Genomic DNA, 15180 nt, shown 5'->3' on the forward strand with positions numbered 1-15180 from the left:
AAACAAATATAAAGCAAAGCCAGAAATTAATTTACTGGAGTTAAAATTTAGGACTACTTTTAGAAAATCTCTACATAAAGTTCCCTGGTCTAATCTTTCATACAATTTTGAAGAGTGAGGAAAAATTCCGAGACCATCCTCAAGGGTACCATAAAGTACATTTGCAAAAATGCCAGAACCCCCATATATAGGAAATGGTTTTGGCTTAAAGACTAGGGAATTATTGAGTGAGTCATTCTAACCATGGCTTCCAGTCACCAGAGTATTTAAGGGCATAAAATCAGAAAGTGAAACAACTAAAACCAAGGCCACATCAATCAGACCAGCAATGGTGATAGCAAGTGATGCTTACATTTGTGGAACACTTATTTTACAAGGCACTTTCATTTTTCAAATGAGGAAAATTCAGGGCAGTGCTGAAGGCCACAAAGCTAAAATAAGAGTGAAGGAGTTTAACTGGATGTTTCAACATCAAGTCTGCAGCCCCTTCCATTCCTATACTTCTTTACCACCTGAAATGTGGTAAATATGTGCTATGGACAGACCTAGGACATTTTCTAAAATGACTTCAACAAGAGCAGATGTTTCCAAATCACTTAGGCATATCTTTGAACTTAATCAAAATATCCTAGGTATCACCTTAGAAAACACCTGGAGAGAATGAAGAAGCCTCTGAATGTGCATGGACAGAGCACCTGCATGCTGTCCATATTATACTACTGATTGAAAATGCAAGGTGCTATGAACTGTAATATTACTCCCTGCATGAAAGCACTGAAAAAGCATATAATTAAATGTAGTTGCTTGTAGGGTGCTTGGCTGGCTCAGTCAGAGGAGCTTGTGACTCTTGATCTTGGGGTCGTAGGTTCAAGCCCCACACTGGGTACAGAGATTACTAAAAGAAGTAAACTTTCAAAAAAGTAGTTGTTTGTGTATATATCATCTCTCAAAAATCACATAAGGTATTACCAAAAGTGGTTACTTCGAGGAAGGGAAAATGGTGGCTAAAGGATCAGGGATTATTTATTTTTCATTTTTTAAACATTTATTTATTTTTGAGAGATGGAGAGAGACAGAACATGAGCAGGGGAGGGGCACAGATAGAGGGAGACACAGAATCTGAAGCAGGCTCCAGGTTCTGAGCTGTCAGCACAGAGCCCGACGTGGGGCTAGAACTCATGAACCACCAGATCATGATCTGAGCCGAAGTCAGTGCTTAACTGGCAGAACCTCCCCCCCACCCCAGGTGCCCCAAGGGATCAGGAATTCGAATACAACTTTTTCTGTCTACGGCCACACCACCCTGAATGCACCTGGATCTAGTCTGATCTCAGAAGCTAACCAGGGTTGGGCCTAGTTAGTAGTTGGATCGAAGAATACAACTTTTTCTTGTACATATTTGCCTTTGAAGCTTTTACATTTTGAACCACAGGACAGTGATATCTCTTAAATTTAAAAGTATAGGGGCTTCTGGGTGGCTCGGTCGGTCGAGCTTCCAACTCTCAATTTCAGCTCAGGTCATGATCCCAGGGTTGTGGGATCGAGCCCTGAGTTGGGCTCCACGTTGAGCGTGGAGCCTGCTTAAGATTCTCTTTCTCCCTCTGCCCCTCTTCCCCGCTTACACTCTCTTTCTCTCACAAAAACACAAAATTTTAAAAATAAAATAAATTTAAGAACATATAATGGAAACTGGAACAGAAGCAATGGTTAGGTAATTCAAGGTAAAACATTTCAGAGACAGGATGCAGCAGAAGGGGAAAGTACCAAATATTACAAAGTTTCTGTCAAACTCCAGAATTCCATGTGGTATTTCACAGTCTGTAGTAAGTATTCCACAAGACCATCAAATCTCTTCCATTTTAATTCTCTGCTCATTAAAAAGCTCTGAATTTTTTAAAAAAATTTGATACTGAGAGAGTAACGTCCCATTAGCGGAAACAGGTATTCAGGTCATGACAAAGATCCTTACATGGTAAGTAAGATAGTGTCTAGTTTAAACCTGTCTCTGAAGAGGTTGATTAGTAGGAGTCATTCCAGGGCCACTGACTATGGAACTACAGAGTTAAGATTAAGCCTTGGACTAGTACAACCCCACAAGGTTCTATCCAAAAATGGGACCCAGCCTCAACTGAGTAGAGCTACCATTGGCATATCTGGAATTTTTAGTAAGCTTGTCCTTTGTTCTATCACTACTTAAATCAGTCCAAAAATTTACCCAAAAGGTCACAATATCCTTGGGTGAGGAGGAAACCATATCTTTGGACCTAAAAGTAAGTCAAAGCACTTTTTAAAAGGTAGTAACAAAGCAGCTTCCTTTGCCACACAGGAATCACTTCAGTGCCTTAGAAGTCCCAGAAACTGGTGAGTCTTGTGTTCAAGAGAGTTAAAAATCCCAGGACCAACAAAGCTCATACTACGTAAAGAACACACATGCTTGTTTTCTACTCTGGTGTTCACATTACATATCTAAAGATAGTAACACCCTTAAGCAAGTATAAGATTTTAAACAGAAGAGCCATTACCAAAGGGTTGTTTTAGAACATCACAAAAATACCTGCTCATAGGTCTGCAGCCCAGGGCTATATTATGTGATTTAATATTAATGGATTAGTAATCACTCACCAAGTTCTGTATAGTTAGCTCTCAATTTCTAAGTAAGAAACAACATGAGACATAGGGATAAATAAACTCAGATCTGAATCTCATTTTCCAAACCCAATAGTTTTCAAATACCTCCTCCCACTACATGTATTTTTTACCAGAGCTAACAGGTAACTTAATCTCCTGATATAAGTGTCTCTTCCATGGACACTTCCATGGAAGTGTCAACTTCCATGACCCGGTAGTTGTCTACATGATCATTATGGAAACCAAAATGAGGAAAGAGGAGGAAAATGAGTGACAAAGATTGAAAGAGTGGAAGGAGCTAGATTATTCACAAAATGGATAAACTGAGGCTTCATCAATGTGTAATTTAACTGAATTGAGAGATGACTTGGGGCACCTGGGTGGCTCAGTCAGTTAAATATCCGACTTTGGCTCAGGTCACGATCTCACAGTCTGAGTTCGAGCCCCGCATCAGGCTCTGTGCTGACAGCTCAGAGCCTGGAGCCTGCTTCAGATTCTGTGTCTCCCTCTCTCTCTGCCCCTCACCTGCTTGCACTCTGTCTCTCACTTTCAAAAATAAATAAACATTTTAAAAAATTAGAAAGATGACTGACACCTTGTCATTACATGTCTACTACAATGGCCAAGTCACTGAAGCCACTAAGCCAAAATGTGAAACTAATTTGTGATAAGAAATCATTTCAGGAGGCAGAATTCTACCATTAATAGCAGTTAAGAAAGTTCACAAGCCAGTAGTTACTAGTTCTCATTAAGAATTAACTAATATTTCATTACCTGATCCCCAGTAATGCTATTAAGAAAGAGTAGTGGAAAGTTTGGGGGAAAGAAGTGATGAATCAAGCTCTCTCTTCCATATGCTATATTTCATTGGAATATGAGTAAGTATGAGTAGTAGGAGAAATGGGGGGTTGAAAGCAGTACTAATCATCAAAATGGCATCTGACTCCCCAAATGTAGCAATGCTCACTCTCGTGGGTTGCTTCACTGTGACTCCAGATCTGTCAACTAAGGACATAAGGGAATGTGAGTAAAGCCAGGAGATACACTCCTAAATTTTAAACTGAATCTTCCAGTAGATCTAGGACAAGATTTAACAAGAGTCAACTATAAGAAATTAACCTACTCAATATAAATTGACTCTAAAATACTTTTTTTTAAAGTTTATTTATGTTTTGAGAGAGAAAGCACCAGCAGAGGAAGGCAGTGAGAGAGGGGGAAGAGAGGATTCAAAGCTGGCTCTGCATTGATAGCAGAGAGCCTAATGTGGGTCTTAAACCCATGAACTGGGAGATCATGACCTGAGCCAAAGTCCACCACTCAATCAACTGAGCCACCCAGGCTCCCCGATTCTAAAATACTTTTTAAAGCAAATTCTTGCTACAGCAAAAATTCAGGAAAGAGGTCTGGGGACCTTTTTCCTAAGAGCACATGACATTTATCTATTAGCAGAGGGCATTAAAATATACTACTAGGTATTTAAATCTATGTGTCCCTGTTCTCCTTTCATAACCTCATGTTTCTAAAATAAAAGTTAATTACCTAAAGGTATTAATTAGGCATGTCCTTCCTTTCTCAATATTGATAAACACAAATACATTTGAATCTTTGTTGTATACTGTGTGCCCAATATGCTATATGGCAAAGGACTGTGGTAAATCCACTGCATTATGAACAGAAGCAAATTAACAATAGCTCCCCAAATAGAACTATCCCCTTCTCCCCAAAGGGAAAAGTATTTTCCCAACTTCTCCAATTGTATTCCAAAGAATTCAGAAGGAAAATAAGGAAACAAAATATTTACAGAATCTCGTATCTGTACATTTTGGGTGCATATAACCAAGCTTTCACTTATAACCAAGCTTTCCTATCATACTGATTTTTAATGGGATCAAATCACGAATCTTTGAGGACACAGAAAACAAAGACTAAATGGCTTTGCCCATTTACAATGATCGCATTTCACCTTTGGAAGGGAAAGCATCATGGAACAACATATCTGATGCATCCACTGCATCCTTCTCTCCACTGACTAAACAGGATCCTGCACTTCAGCCACAATGTGCCAGTTTCTGCCACCACACACACACACACACACACACACACACACACACACACATTAGGCCTCCAACGCACTCCACGGCCAGGGCCAGGCTGTCTAGAAATCCGCACTGTGTCACTGCATAAGGCAGGTACCCACTTCACATATCCAGAAAGAAAGCTACCCATGCACTCTGACAGAGTTCAGCAAGGCTGTAAAATGACAGAAGGAGCTGCTACGCAAGTAGCGGGCAGCAACAATCACCACCTTAAAAAATTATTTAAGCAGTTTTTCTACCGTCATGTCACTTCCCTCCTCCCCCTCCCTCCCTCTCTTCCTCCCCTGCTCTCTGCCTCTCCGCCCCCCCCCACCGTCTACACACACACACACACACACACACACACACACACACACACTGCAGTTCCTCCTCCTTCCCCCCCTCCCCTCCCGCCCCCAGCTTTGCAAGTGGAAGGCGGTGAGCTCTGGGCTGCCTCTAAATGACAGTCGGCCCAGAACTCCTTCGGAGCCCTGACATACAGACATTCTCACCTGCACACACCACGCCACTTCCACCCCCATCATCACCGGCCCTCCCAGGCACTCACACTCGCCCTCGCAGCCTCTCCCCACACCATCCCGGCGCCGCAGAACACGCGGCAGCCTCATCAGTAAGAGTAGCACGCCTTACCATTTAACGTGATTCGGGCGGCCTAAGCTCCAGAAACCCCCTCCCCACACAGGCCACCTCCCAGGCGCGGCCGGAGGCTAGCTACACCCCGTGCCCGCCAGGAGGGATGCGCTACCTTTGGACTGGCAGTCGGCACAGAACTTGTTATCCTCCTCCAGCAGCAGGTTGGCCAGGACCGCCTGGTACCGATCCACGTCCTTCACCGACTTGCCCGTCATGGCCAGGGTGCCGGCGGGGGCAGAGGGCGAAGCGCCCTCCTCGCCCCCAGGAACCCCTGCCTCAGTTCGGAGGTGAGGACTCCGGGTCCCCCGCCCAGGGACACCTCCTGAGCGGGGGGAAAAGCCCTCCCCCTCGGGCCGGGCCGGGCGCCCCCTTCTCTTGTCAGCCGCGCCCGCCCCCCACTCTGCAGCCCCCTCAGTGCGGCGCCCCCTGGCGGGCTCAGAGAAAGGCCCGAGTCCAGAGGAGGCTGCCGGACTAGAGACCCTCAGCCCAGGCAAACGGGGCACTCCTGGGCGCGCAGAGACGCCGCCTGGCCTGCCTGTCTGCGGGCCGTGCGTCCCGCGCCTCGGTTTCCCTGGCAGCTGCCGCCTGCTCTACCACCACCTCCGCCGCCTACTTCCGGCAGCTCTTCCTCTCCACCTCCACCCAGCCCAGCCCGCGCATGCGCCCCGCCCTTACCGCGTCGCCCTGGGCTCTTCCCTCGGCTCCGCCTCTCAAGAACCAAGCCAGGCAGAAGTGAGGGGCGGAGCTTGTGGTGGGCGGAGAGAGGACAGGGCACGCCCCCTAAGTGTCCTTGGAAAAGAATGAATGGAGCCTGGCAGAAAGCTAGTGGAGGGAGTGGAAGAAAGTGAAGAGAAACAATTAACATTTGCTGAGTTCTTACTATGTGCCAGGCTCTGTGCTAAGTGCTTTATATGAATTATCCCAATATAATCCTCAAAACAAACGTCTCTATGAGTTAAATATTTATCATTCTTATGTAACCTGAGGGTTGTGGCTACTCCAAAGTCGTCCAGCTTATTCTTTTCTTCAACAGCCAAATGGAGGGCCCAAGCCCCTAATCCACCATAAGGGGGACAGCACATCTTCCCCCACGTTTTCAGAGGATTCTGGTCACCTCTCACTGGTCCCACTGAATTCTGGGTTCCCCTGTTCATTAGATTTCCTGCCATCTTTGGACATTGTTTGCCTAGATACTTTTTTTCATTTCTTAAATCCTCCCCAAACAGTGCTGTTTTGTGCAGCAGACTTTCACTGAAGGTTATCTGGGGGGGATGTGGTGGAGAGGAAGGGTGATGACAGCAAAACAAATGGGGAACTACTTAAAATGACTATTAAACATCAGTGTCCAAAACCGCCCTCACTACACAGAACTTCTCCACAAAAGTCTCTTTCTTTAGGGATCCACCTGCTACCTGGCAAGTGTTTTCATTCATTCATTCACTCAGCAAATTGTTACTGAGAAACTTCTAAGTATCAGGCACTGGACTAAGGGAAAGGGAACAACATGATCCAATTAGTAGTTTTAAAAGATCACTCTGGCTGCGGTGGGAAGAATGGACTGGGGAAGCTGGTAAGACCAGATTCTCATAGTTCTCTCTAGTGAAACCCTCTCCTCCATCTCTTTACTTTCTCCCAAGCCCAGGCTTCCCTCAAAACTTTCATCTCATCAGTAGAAAACCAACACTTTCTATTTACTGATCAAAACTATTTACTTGTCAGGTGCTGGATGGCTCAGTTGGTTAAGCATCCAACTTGAGCTCAGGTCATGATCTCACAGTTCATGAGTTCAAGCCCCACATGGGACTCTGCACTGACTGCTCAGGGCCTGGAGCCTGCTTCAGATTCTGGGTCTCCCTCTCTCTCTGCCCCTCCCCTGTTTGTGCTCTTTTTCTCAAAAGTAAATGAACATTAAAAAAAAAAAACCCACAAAAACATTTACTTCTCTGTCTAATCCTCTTCTCTTCTATTTGTGCTTAGGAGACTTGACTTTCATAAACACATAAGTTTTTCCTAAACAAAATCTCAGTTCTTTCTCTGGAAGGAATTCTGCCTTTCTCCTAAGCTAATTAAGCTAATTTTCTCAACCTGAATGAGCTTGTAATAATTTTTCAACTTATTTAACTTTTCTGACATTAACATGTGGTTTTTTAATGTTATTTATTTTTGAGAGTGAGAGGGAGACAGAGGGCGAGTAGGAGAGGGGCAAAAGAGAGGCGGAGACACAGAATCCAAAATGGGCTCCAGGCTCTGAGCCGTCAGCACAGAGCCTGATGCAGGGCTTGAACTTACCAGAGGTGAGGTCACATCTGAGCAAAGTCAGATGCTTAACTGACTGAGCCACCCAGGCACCCCAACACGTGTTTGTTTTTTTATCTGTGTTTATTGGGGCCCTTAGGTGGCTCAGTCGGTTCAGCATTGGATTTCAGCTCAGATCATGATCTCCTGGTTCATGGGTTAGAGCCCTGCATCAGGCTCTGTGCTGACGTCTCAGAGCCTGAAGCCTACTTTGGATTCTGTGTCTCCCTTGCTCTACCTCCCACCCCGCTCGCACTCTGTCTGTCTCTCCAAAGTAAACAAACATTTAAAGAAAAAAATTTTTAAGTTGTATTTATTTATCATGAGTAGGACAGAGAGAGAGAGAGCATGAGCAGGGGAGGGGTGGAGAGAGGATCCCAAGCAGGCTCCACAGTGTCAGCACAGAGCCCAACACAGGGCTCAGACTCACAAACCACGAGATCAGGACTCCAACCGAAATCAAGAGTGAGATGCTTAACTGACTGAGCCACCCAGGCGCCCCTAACATGTGTTTTATAAACGAGCAAACTGAGGCTTAGAATAATGAACTCTCTCATCCAGTGAGTAGTATAGCTGGGATTTTTAATGTAGATCTCTGTAATTCCAGACAGTAGTGCCAGGTTTTGCTTATGTTATTTTTTATAATCCTCAGAAAAACCCATTAAGGTAGGTATTACCGTAATCATGTTCAAGAAATGATGAAACAGAGGCTCACGTTGATGAAACAGAAGCTCAAGATTATCCCGTTAATTGTAGTAAATGTATCTTAGCTCAATCCCTCCTCATCTCCGTCCCTTCACTATGCAAATAGCCGTCCTGCCTTAGTCTAACCCTATAGTTTCAATTTCAATGAGAGCTTTCTCAATAGCAAATCTGATTGAGTCACACCCTCTTGCTCAAAAATCCTTTAGTGGCTCTCCATCATCTATGACAGCGCTTCTCAAAATTTCCCATCTAGTGAGAGACTACATAGTCTGGTGGTTAAGCTCACAGGCCACAGGACCAGAATGGGTAGGTTTAAATCTTCAGCTTCACCATTTACTGTCTGTGTGACTTTGATCAGGTTACTTAGCCTGTCTGTACCTCAGTTATTTCATCTATTAAATGGGAATGATAATAATATTAATAGGACCTATTTCGCAGAATTGTTATGAGGCTTAACTAACGCCTGCAATATGTATTTTTTAATGTTTTATTTATTTATTTTTGAGAGAGAGAGCACAAGCAGGGGAGGGACAGAGAGAGAGAGAGAGAGGGACACAGAATCTGAAGCAGGCTCCAGGCCCTGAGCTGTCAGCTCAGAGCCCGATGTGGGGATCAAATCCTGAGATCATGACATGAGCCAAAGTCCAATGCCTAACTGACTGAGCCACCCAGGCACCCCGTGCCTGCAATATATTTGGAACGGCTCTTGCCACAAAGTGAGTGATAGACAATTAATTCTCTTCACTAAATATTTCTGGCTTTCTGCCTTCCGGGCTCATGGTAGGATTTTCTTTCTTGGCTCTCTTATGGTTGGTTGTGGCCAACGAGTTTGAGCAAAAAGGATATGTGTCACTTCATGTCCAAATCATTTATTTGCTGCTTTGAGACTCCTCTGATTCTCTTTCCCCCTGGCATGGCGACCATCAGCCTTCATGATGGTGGTTGTCTCAGTTCAGAATGCCATAATGGAATATCATAGATCGGGTGGCTTATAAACAACATAAATATATTTCTCACAGTTCTGGAGACTGGGAAGTCCAAGATCAACATACCAACAGATTTCATGTCTGCTGAAAGCCCACTTCCTGATTCATAGACAGTGACTTCTTGTTGTATCCTCATGTGGCAAAAGCTGCGAGTGCTCTCTGGGATCTCTTTTATTTATTTATTTAACAAAAATTTTTAAACATTTTTATTTATTTTCAAGAGACAGAGAGAGCCAGAGCGAGCGTGGGGGATGGACAGAGAGAGAGGGAGACACAGAATCCGAAGCAGGCTCCAGGCTCTGAGCTGTCAGCACAGAGCCCGGCGCGGGGCTCAAACTCGTGGACCCCGAGATCATGACCTGCCAGAGTCGGTCGCTTAATTAACTGAGCCACCCAGGCACCCCTCTGGGATCTCTTTTGTAAGGGCACTGATCCCATTTATGAGGGCTCCATCCTCGTGACCTAATCACCTCCCAAAAGCCTCACTTCCTAATACCATCACATTGGGATCTCAACGTATGAATCTGAGGAGGTAAACATTCAGTCCTGAATTCCAGAGGGGCTAATAAGCAAGAGCCCTCTGTCAACACACAAAGGAAGGTAGGTAGCATGAGCAAGAAATGAGTCTTCTTTCTGTCAAACCACTGAATTTTGTTTGTTTACCATGGCATAACCTACCTATCTTTTTTTCTTTTAATCCTTATTTATTTTTGAGAGAGAGACAGAGCATGAGCAGGGGAGGAACAGAGAGAGAAGGAGACAGAATCTGAGGCAGGCTCCAGGCTGTGAGCTGTCAGCACAGAGCCCGACGTGGGGCTCAAACCCACAAACTGTGAGATCGTGACCTGAGCTGAAGTCGGACGCTTAACCGACTGAGCCACCCAGGCACCCCATAATCTATCTATCTTAACAGATACATCAAGTATTTGCTATTATTATTATTATTATTATTATTAGAGGAAAGTGAATGCATATCCCAGGGTCTGAGGATATGGCTAAAGCAAATTTCTTCTCTTCCCAAGTACAGATTTTGTTTTTGAAGTCTTGAATTTTACCTTGACAATTCTTACAAAACAATTCCCTTTATTCCATAATATGATTGTGTTATTTTATCATAAAAGTGATTCACATTAGTTACCGCCAGAGAGAAGAGCCTCCTATCTGTCTCAGTGGCTGCTGAACCAAGTTTGGTCACCTTGTATCTGTGGATTTCAAAAAACTGGGATGAATTGGAGAAACCTAACACCACATATCATGCTTGACTTCCAGATTGTTTCTCTCCTTGGTCTTTATATCTGAATATTTTGAAAACCCAACTCTTAGAAATAAGAGGACTAAACAGAAACTTTTTAAAACTGTTCTTTATAGTAACCACTGTGACAAAATGCCCAGAATACTACCAAAAAGGTGGTATGGTGAATATTTTGGGACTAGTGCTATTGGAAATTTTCATTAGTGTATCATCATCTTGTTAAGAGGTCAAATCTTGAGTCATATGTTGAACTAAACCAGCTTCTTTATTTATTTATTTTTTTAATGCTTATTTATTTTTGAGACAGAGAGAGACAGAGCATGAACGGGGGACGGTCAGAGAGAGAGGGAGACACAGAATCCGAAACAGGCTCCAGGCTCTGAACTGTCAGCACAGAGCCCGACGTGGGGCTTGAACTCATGGACCGTGGGATCATGACCCAAGCCGAAGTCGGCCGCTTAACCGACTGAGCCACCCAGGTGCCTCAGAACTAAACCAGCTTCTAATCGACTGGTCAGTCACTTTACCTGAATAGGGTACTACTCATAAAATGACTTTCATTAAGAAAGTTGGATAATTATGTTCCCCCACTTTACTGCTAGCTCTGTTCTATTTGTCACATGTAAATAAATGAACTAAGGGTCTCAAATAAACTCATAGTCCTTCCAATCAACTCTTTTCAACCAACCCTCAAACTTTTTTCTTAGTGTAGAGAATTTGTGACATTTGAAAGCCTCCCCTGCCTTACAGTGGATTGAGTGTTCAGCCTTGAATACATATGTCTGCTGCACAAGCCAACTCTTTGAGCCCTGGGGTTGAGCTACATGACCCTCCTCTCCTCTTCCAGTTCCTATGTGTCAATTTCCACAGCCTGACACTCTTGGAAGAGCGTCAGTTTTCCACGCTAATGGAGCCCACTGTGAGAAGGCTGGTGTCCCTGTCAACTTCTTGATACTCACAGCACCAAGACTTCTCCGGATTCTAGGCAATCCCTTGCAAAGACAGAGAGAGTGGCTTCTCCCTACCTCTGGGTCACACATTGTCATTTAGGCCCCAGATTACTTGTGTGCAGTCTCATAGTCTTTGTTAAAGACAGCTTGGCTGGCTTTTGAACCTCTCCCTCTAACCTGGGGGCTCAGGCCCATCACCAGAGACCCGAGGACCCTGGTGGGCCCATTGTTCATGCCATACTAACCTACCACTTTCTTCAAAACAATTTGTGCCCCTTACTTCTACTGAACGTCTCCCTCTTCCCTCCTCGCCCCTAGTTTCACAATATAACTGCCCATTACTATCAACCAGCACAGATTCCAGGAGAGGAGACAGAGCTGTCTGTATTAGCAGTGTCTGAATCCCAGCCTAACTCACCACCATTGCAATCTTGCTTCATTGTCCACAGATGCATAATAATGGCCAAACATCACACATGAGCCATTGCGCTGCACCTCTGTAATGATGTAGGAGAGTGGGCACCTGTATCCATATTTCTTACATTTTCAGGGCTGAGGAAGGACAGAGCAAGTATACCTGGCCTGGGCCTACTTTGGGGCCCTGTTGTATAATGATAGGAACTCACCCCTCACCACATAGCAGAACACTGGGGGGAAAGACAGGATCTTAAGCTTCCAGGAAGGAAAAAAACAAGTCACATAAAAAGTATCAGGAATCAGAATGGCACAGAGTTCTCGACAGCAATTCTGGAAGCCAGGAGACAACAGAACATTGCCTCCAAAATTCTGAGACAAAAGAGTTGCCAACCCAGAATTCCATACCAGCCAAAGTGTTACTCTAGAGGCAGTTTTGAACAGAGAAACTCTCAGATACAAACGTTTACCTCCAGTGCTGGCTGTACTCTGTTGGCCTTTCCACGTCCACTTTACTCTTAGCCCTGCTGTGTGCCCCCCAGGTGCAGCGTAAGGCATCAGTGCAACTCGAGGGCAGGCTGGCTTCAGCCAATGGGAGGCATTCTGAGGGAAATCAGAGGGCAGCGGTGGAGGGAGGTTGAATAATTTTCTCTACTCCCTCCCTGCTGGCTGAGCCAACACACCCTAAATGACAGCGAGAGTCTTGTGAGGGTGACCCTCTCCTACAGCTGTGGCCTTTCTGAGAATACCCTCTCCTCTTGCCCTTTTAGGCTTTCTGCTGTTGCTCGCCCCAAGGTACATCATGCTCCTTATTGGTGTTTTTAACCCTGCCCATGCTTCTTTAAACTGTCTTCAATTGCCTCTTTTGCATCAGCCATATGCTTCCTCTTGGAACCCAAACCAGTTCTCCTCCTGTGCACACTTTGTCAAAAATGACAGAGTAAACCTAGGAAAATGGAAAACACCAAATCCTGAAAGCAAAGCATTTAGCACAGGAAAAAGATAAAGGTCATTCCCAGTGTGCTGATGAAGGGAAATTCCAGGGTGATGGTTATGCAGAATGCCTACTCCTGATTAGAGGCGTAAGACGAACTTTAGAACAGAAAGTGCCAAGAAAAATGAAATTTGTAGATGAGCTGATGTGTTGGAACTAAGAGGAAGTTCTCTTCTGTCAGAGGATGAGCGGACGAATTAATCATAGATTCACAGGAAATTTTAAAAAAAATTTAAATGGGGCAATTATGGACTCCAAGGGAAAAAAAGTTTAACCAGAAAAGAAGTGTAAGCAAGGTTCATCTATCAATACTATTTAGCCGTGCTATCACAGACATCGAGCATTAATTTAACAAAATTTTGTTATTTAACTATATGGGGAAAAGGTGGGAGAGGAAGTTTATGGCATGGAAAGGGGGCAGAAATACGAAAAGAAATCTAAATTCTTACCTTCCATAGCAGGAAGTGAATAAACAAAGACAAAAAGGTATATAATACTAGCATAAGCATGTCATTTAGGTAAATTTGTAAATTCCAGAAGAAACATGACAAGAGTTGAGAATGTGGAGCACCTGGGTGACTCAATCGGTTGAGCGTCTGACTCTTGTTTTTGGCTCAGGTCATGGTCTCACAGTTTCCTAGGTTCAAGCCCCATGTCAGACTCTACGCTGACCATTCACGGAACCTGCTTGGCACTCTCCCTCTCTCTGTGTGTGTGTCTCTCTCCTGCTCGTGCTCTCTCTGTCTCTAAATAAATAAATAAATAAATAAATAAATGGGTTGAGAATGCTTGCTTGGGAGATGTGGGCATCAGGGTGGGTAAGGGCGGGGCAGGGCACTATCATGTGTCATTAAGTTTTACTTTGATTTTAAAATTTTTAATTAACTTAATATTTTAAAACTCCCACAATCTTACTATTATCAAGTCACTGACACTAAGAGATGTTTCAAAATATTTCCTGTTTGGGTGCCTGGGTGGCTCAGTCAGTTAAGCGGCCAACTTTTGATTTCGGCTCAGGTCCTGATCTCACAGTTCATGAGATCCAGCCCTGCATCGCAGGTGCGGCACCCATAGTGTGGAGCCTGCTTGAGGTTCTCCCTGCCTTTCCCCTGCTCGTGCTCTCTCTCTCTCAAAATAAGTAAATAAACTTAAAAAAAAATTTGCTGTTGTGGCCATTTTTACTTCACGCTAAGTTAGCCTTGGATGAGCATCCCTCTGGATTTTTCTCTCTGGCCCGCTCCACAGTGTCCAGCTCTCTGTAAGTTCAGAATGCTTTTGAGTGTAGATCATGAGAAACCCAACTAACCAAAGCTTCAACAAATAGTGGGTTTGCAACAGAGAGAGAATTCCAGACACAGGAGTTATTTACATGTATTCAGCTACCTGACAAGACCATCAGCATGCAGACTCTCCCATTCTGTTTTGCTATCAGCAGCCTATGGAATTTTTATCGTCGTGTTCAGTGGGTCTCAGAGTGTGTTCCCAGCCCAACAGCATCAGCATCACTTGGAAATTTGCTAGAAATGCAAATTCCCAGGCCTACTCCAGACCTGGGAATCAGAAACTCTGGGGGGCAAATAACAGCAGTCTATGTGTTAAGAAGGCTTCTGGGCGATTCTGAGGCACATTCAGATTTGAGAACCATGGTGCCTGCGAATCATCTCGTGGTCACAAAATAGTTGTCAAAGCTCCAAACATCACAACATCGTTGAAGGCAGGAAGAGGAGAAAAGGAGTGTCTCCAATCTGACTGTTCCTTTTTTTTTTTTTTTTTTTTTTTATCAGGAAAGAAAACATTTTCTTGGAAACTCCCAATAGACTTTCCCTCACGACTCCTGGGCCAGAACTAGACTTCATAGCTCAACACCTAACTACAAAGGCAGTCAAAAAAGCGTGTATCTGGCTCTCCAGCCCCTATAGGGGGAGGCAGCAAGAGAGAAAGGGATGGGAATGGCTGTGGTCAGCTAGAAGACAATGTCTCCCACAGGGTCTATGGTGGTCAGGGCCACAGATAACGTCATTCCTGATTCCGATCCGGAAAAGAAGCAGAAGATCTTAAAACTCATCTGCGAAAGTAGGCTTCTTACTTCCAAATTCCGAATCTGGGACATAGAAATCTTATTGATGTTATGTGCCTCTCACGGAACAGTCGTTCTGATCATAATTCATTATGTTAAAATAATCCTTTTCCATCAGAAATGGCTAGGGGAAAGAAGAAGGGGGAAGAG

The 15180-nt window shown here is 44.3% G+C and overlaps 1 protein-coding gene across 3 annotated transcripts in view; it reads right to left on the reverse strand.

The window, feature by feature from the left end:
* The window catches only part of SMAP2 (small ArfGAP2), a 48920-nt gene extending 42941 nt beyond the window's left edge, over window positions 1-5979 (reverse strand). Inside the window, exon 1 of one of the 3 annotated variants that reach the window (XM_047086024.1) lies at window positions 5470-5979. In XM_047086024.1, coding sequence (XP_046941980.1) covers window positions 5470-5572 — 103 coding nt within the window. In that variant the 5' untranslated portion in view covers window positions 5573-5979. The remainder of the gene's footprint in view (window positions 1-5469) is intronic. The other 2 variants (XM_047086022.1, XM_047086023.1) reach the window with 2 other exon arrangements.
* Window positions 5980-15180: the final 9201 nt, after the last annotated feature.

The sequence above is a fragment of the Lynx rufus genome, unplaced genomic scaffold, assembly GCF_022079265.1.
Source record: "Lynx rufus isolate CCGP_SWC_20201006 ecotype Redwood Valley unplaced genomic scaffold, mLynRuf1.p SCAF_2, whole genome shotgun sequence".
In the NCBI taxonomy this organism is placed as follows: domain Eukaryota; kingdom Metazoa; phylum Chordata; class Mammalia; order Carnivora; family Felidae; genus Lynx; species Lynx rufus.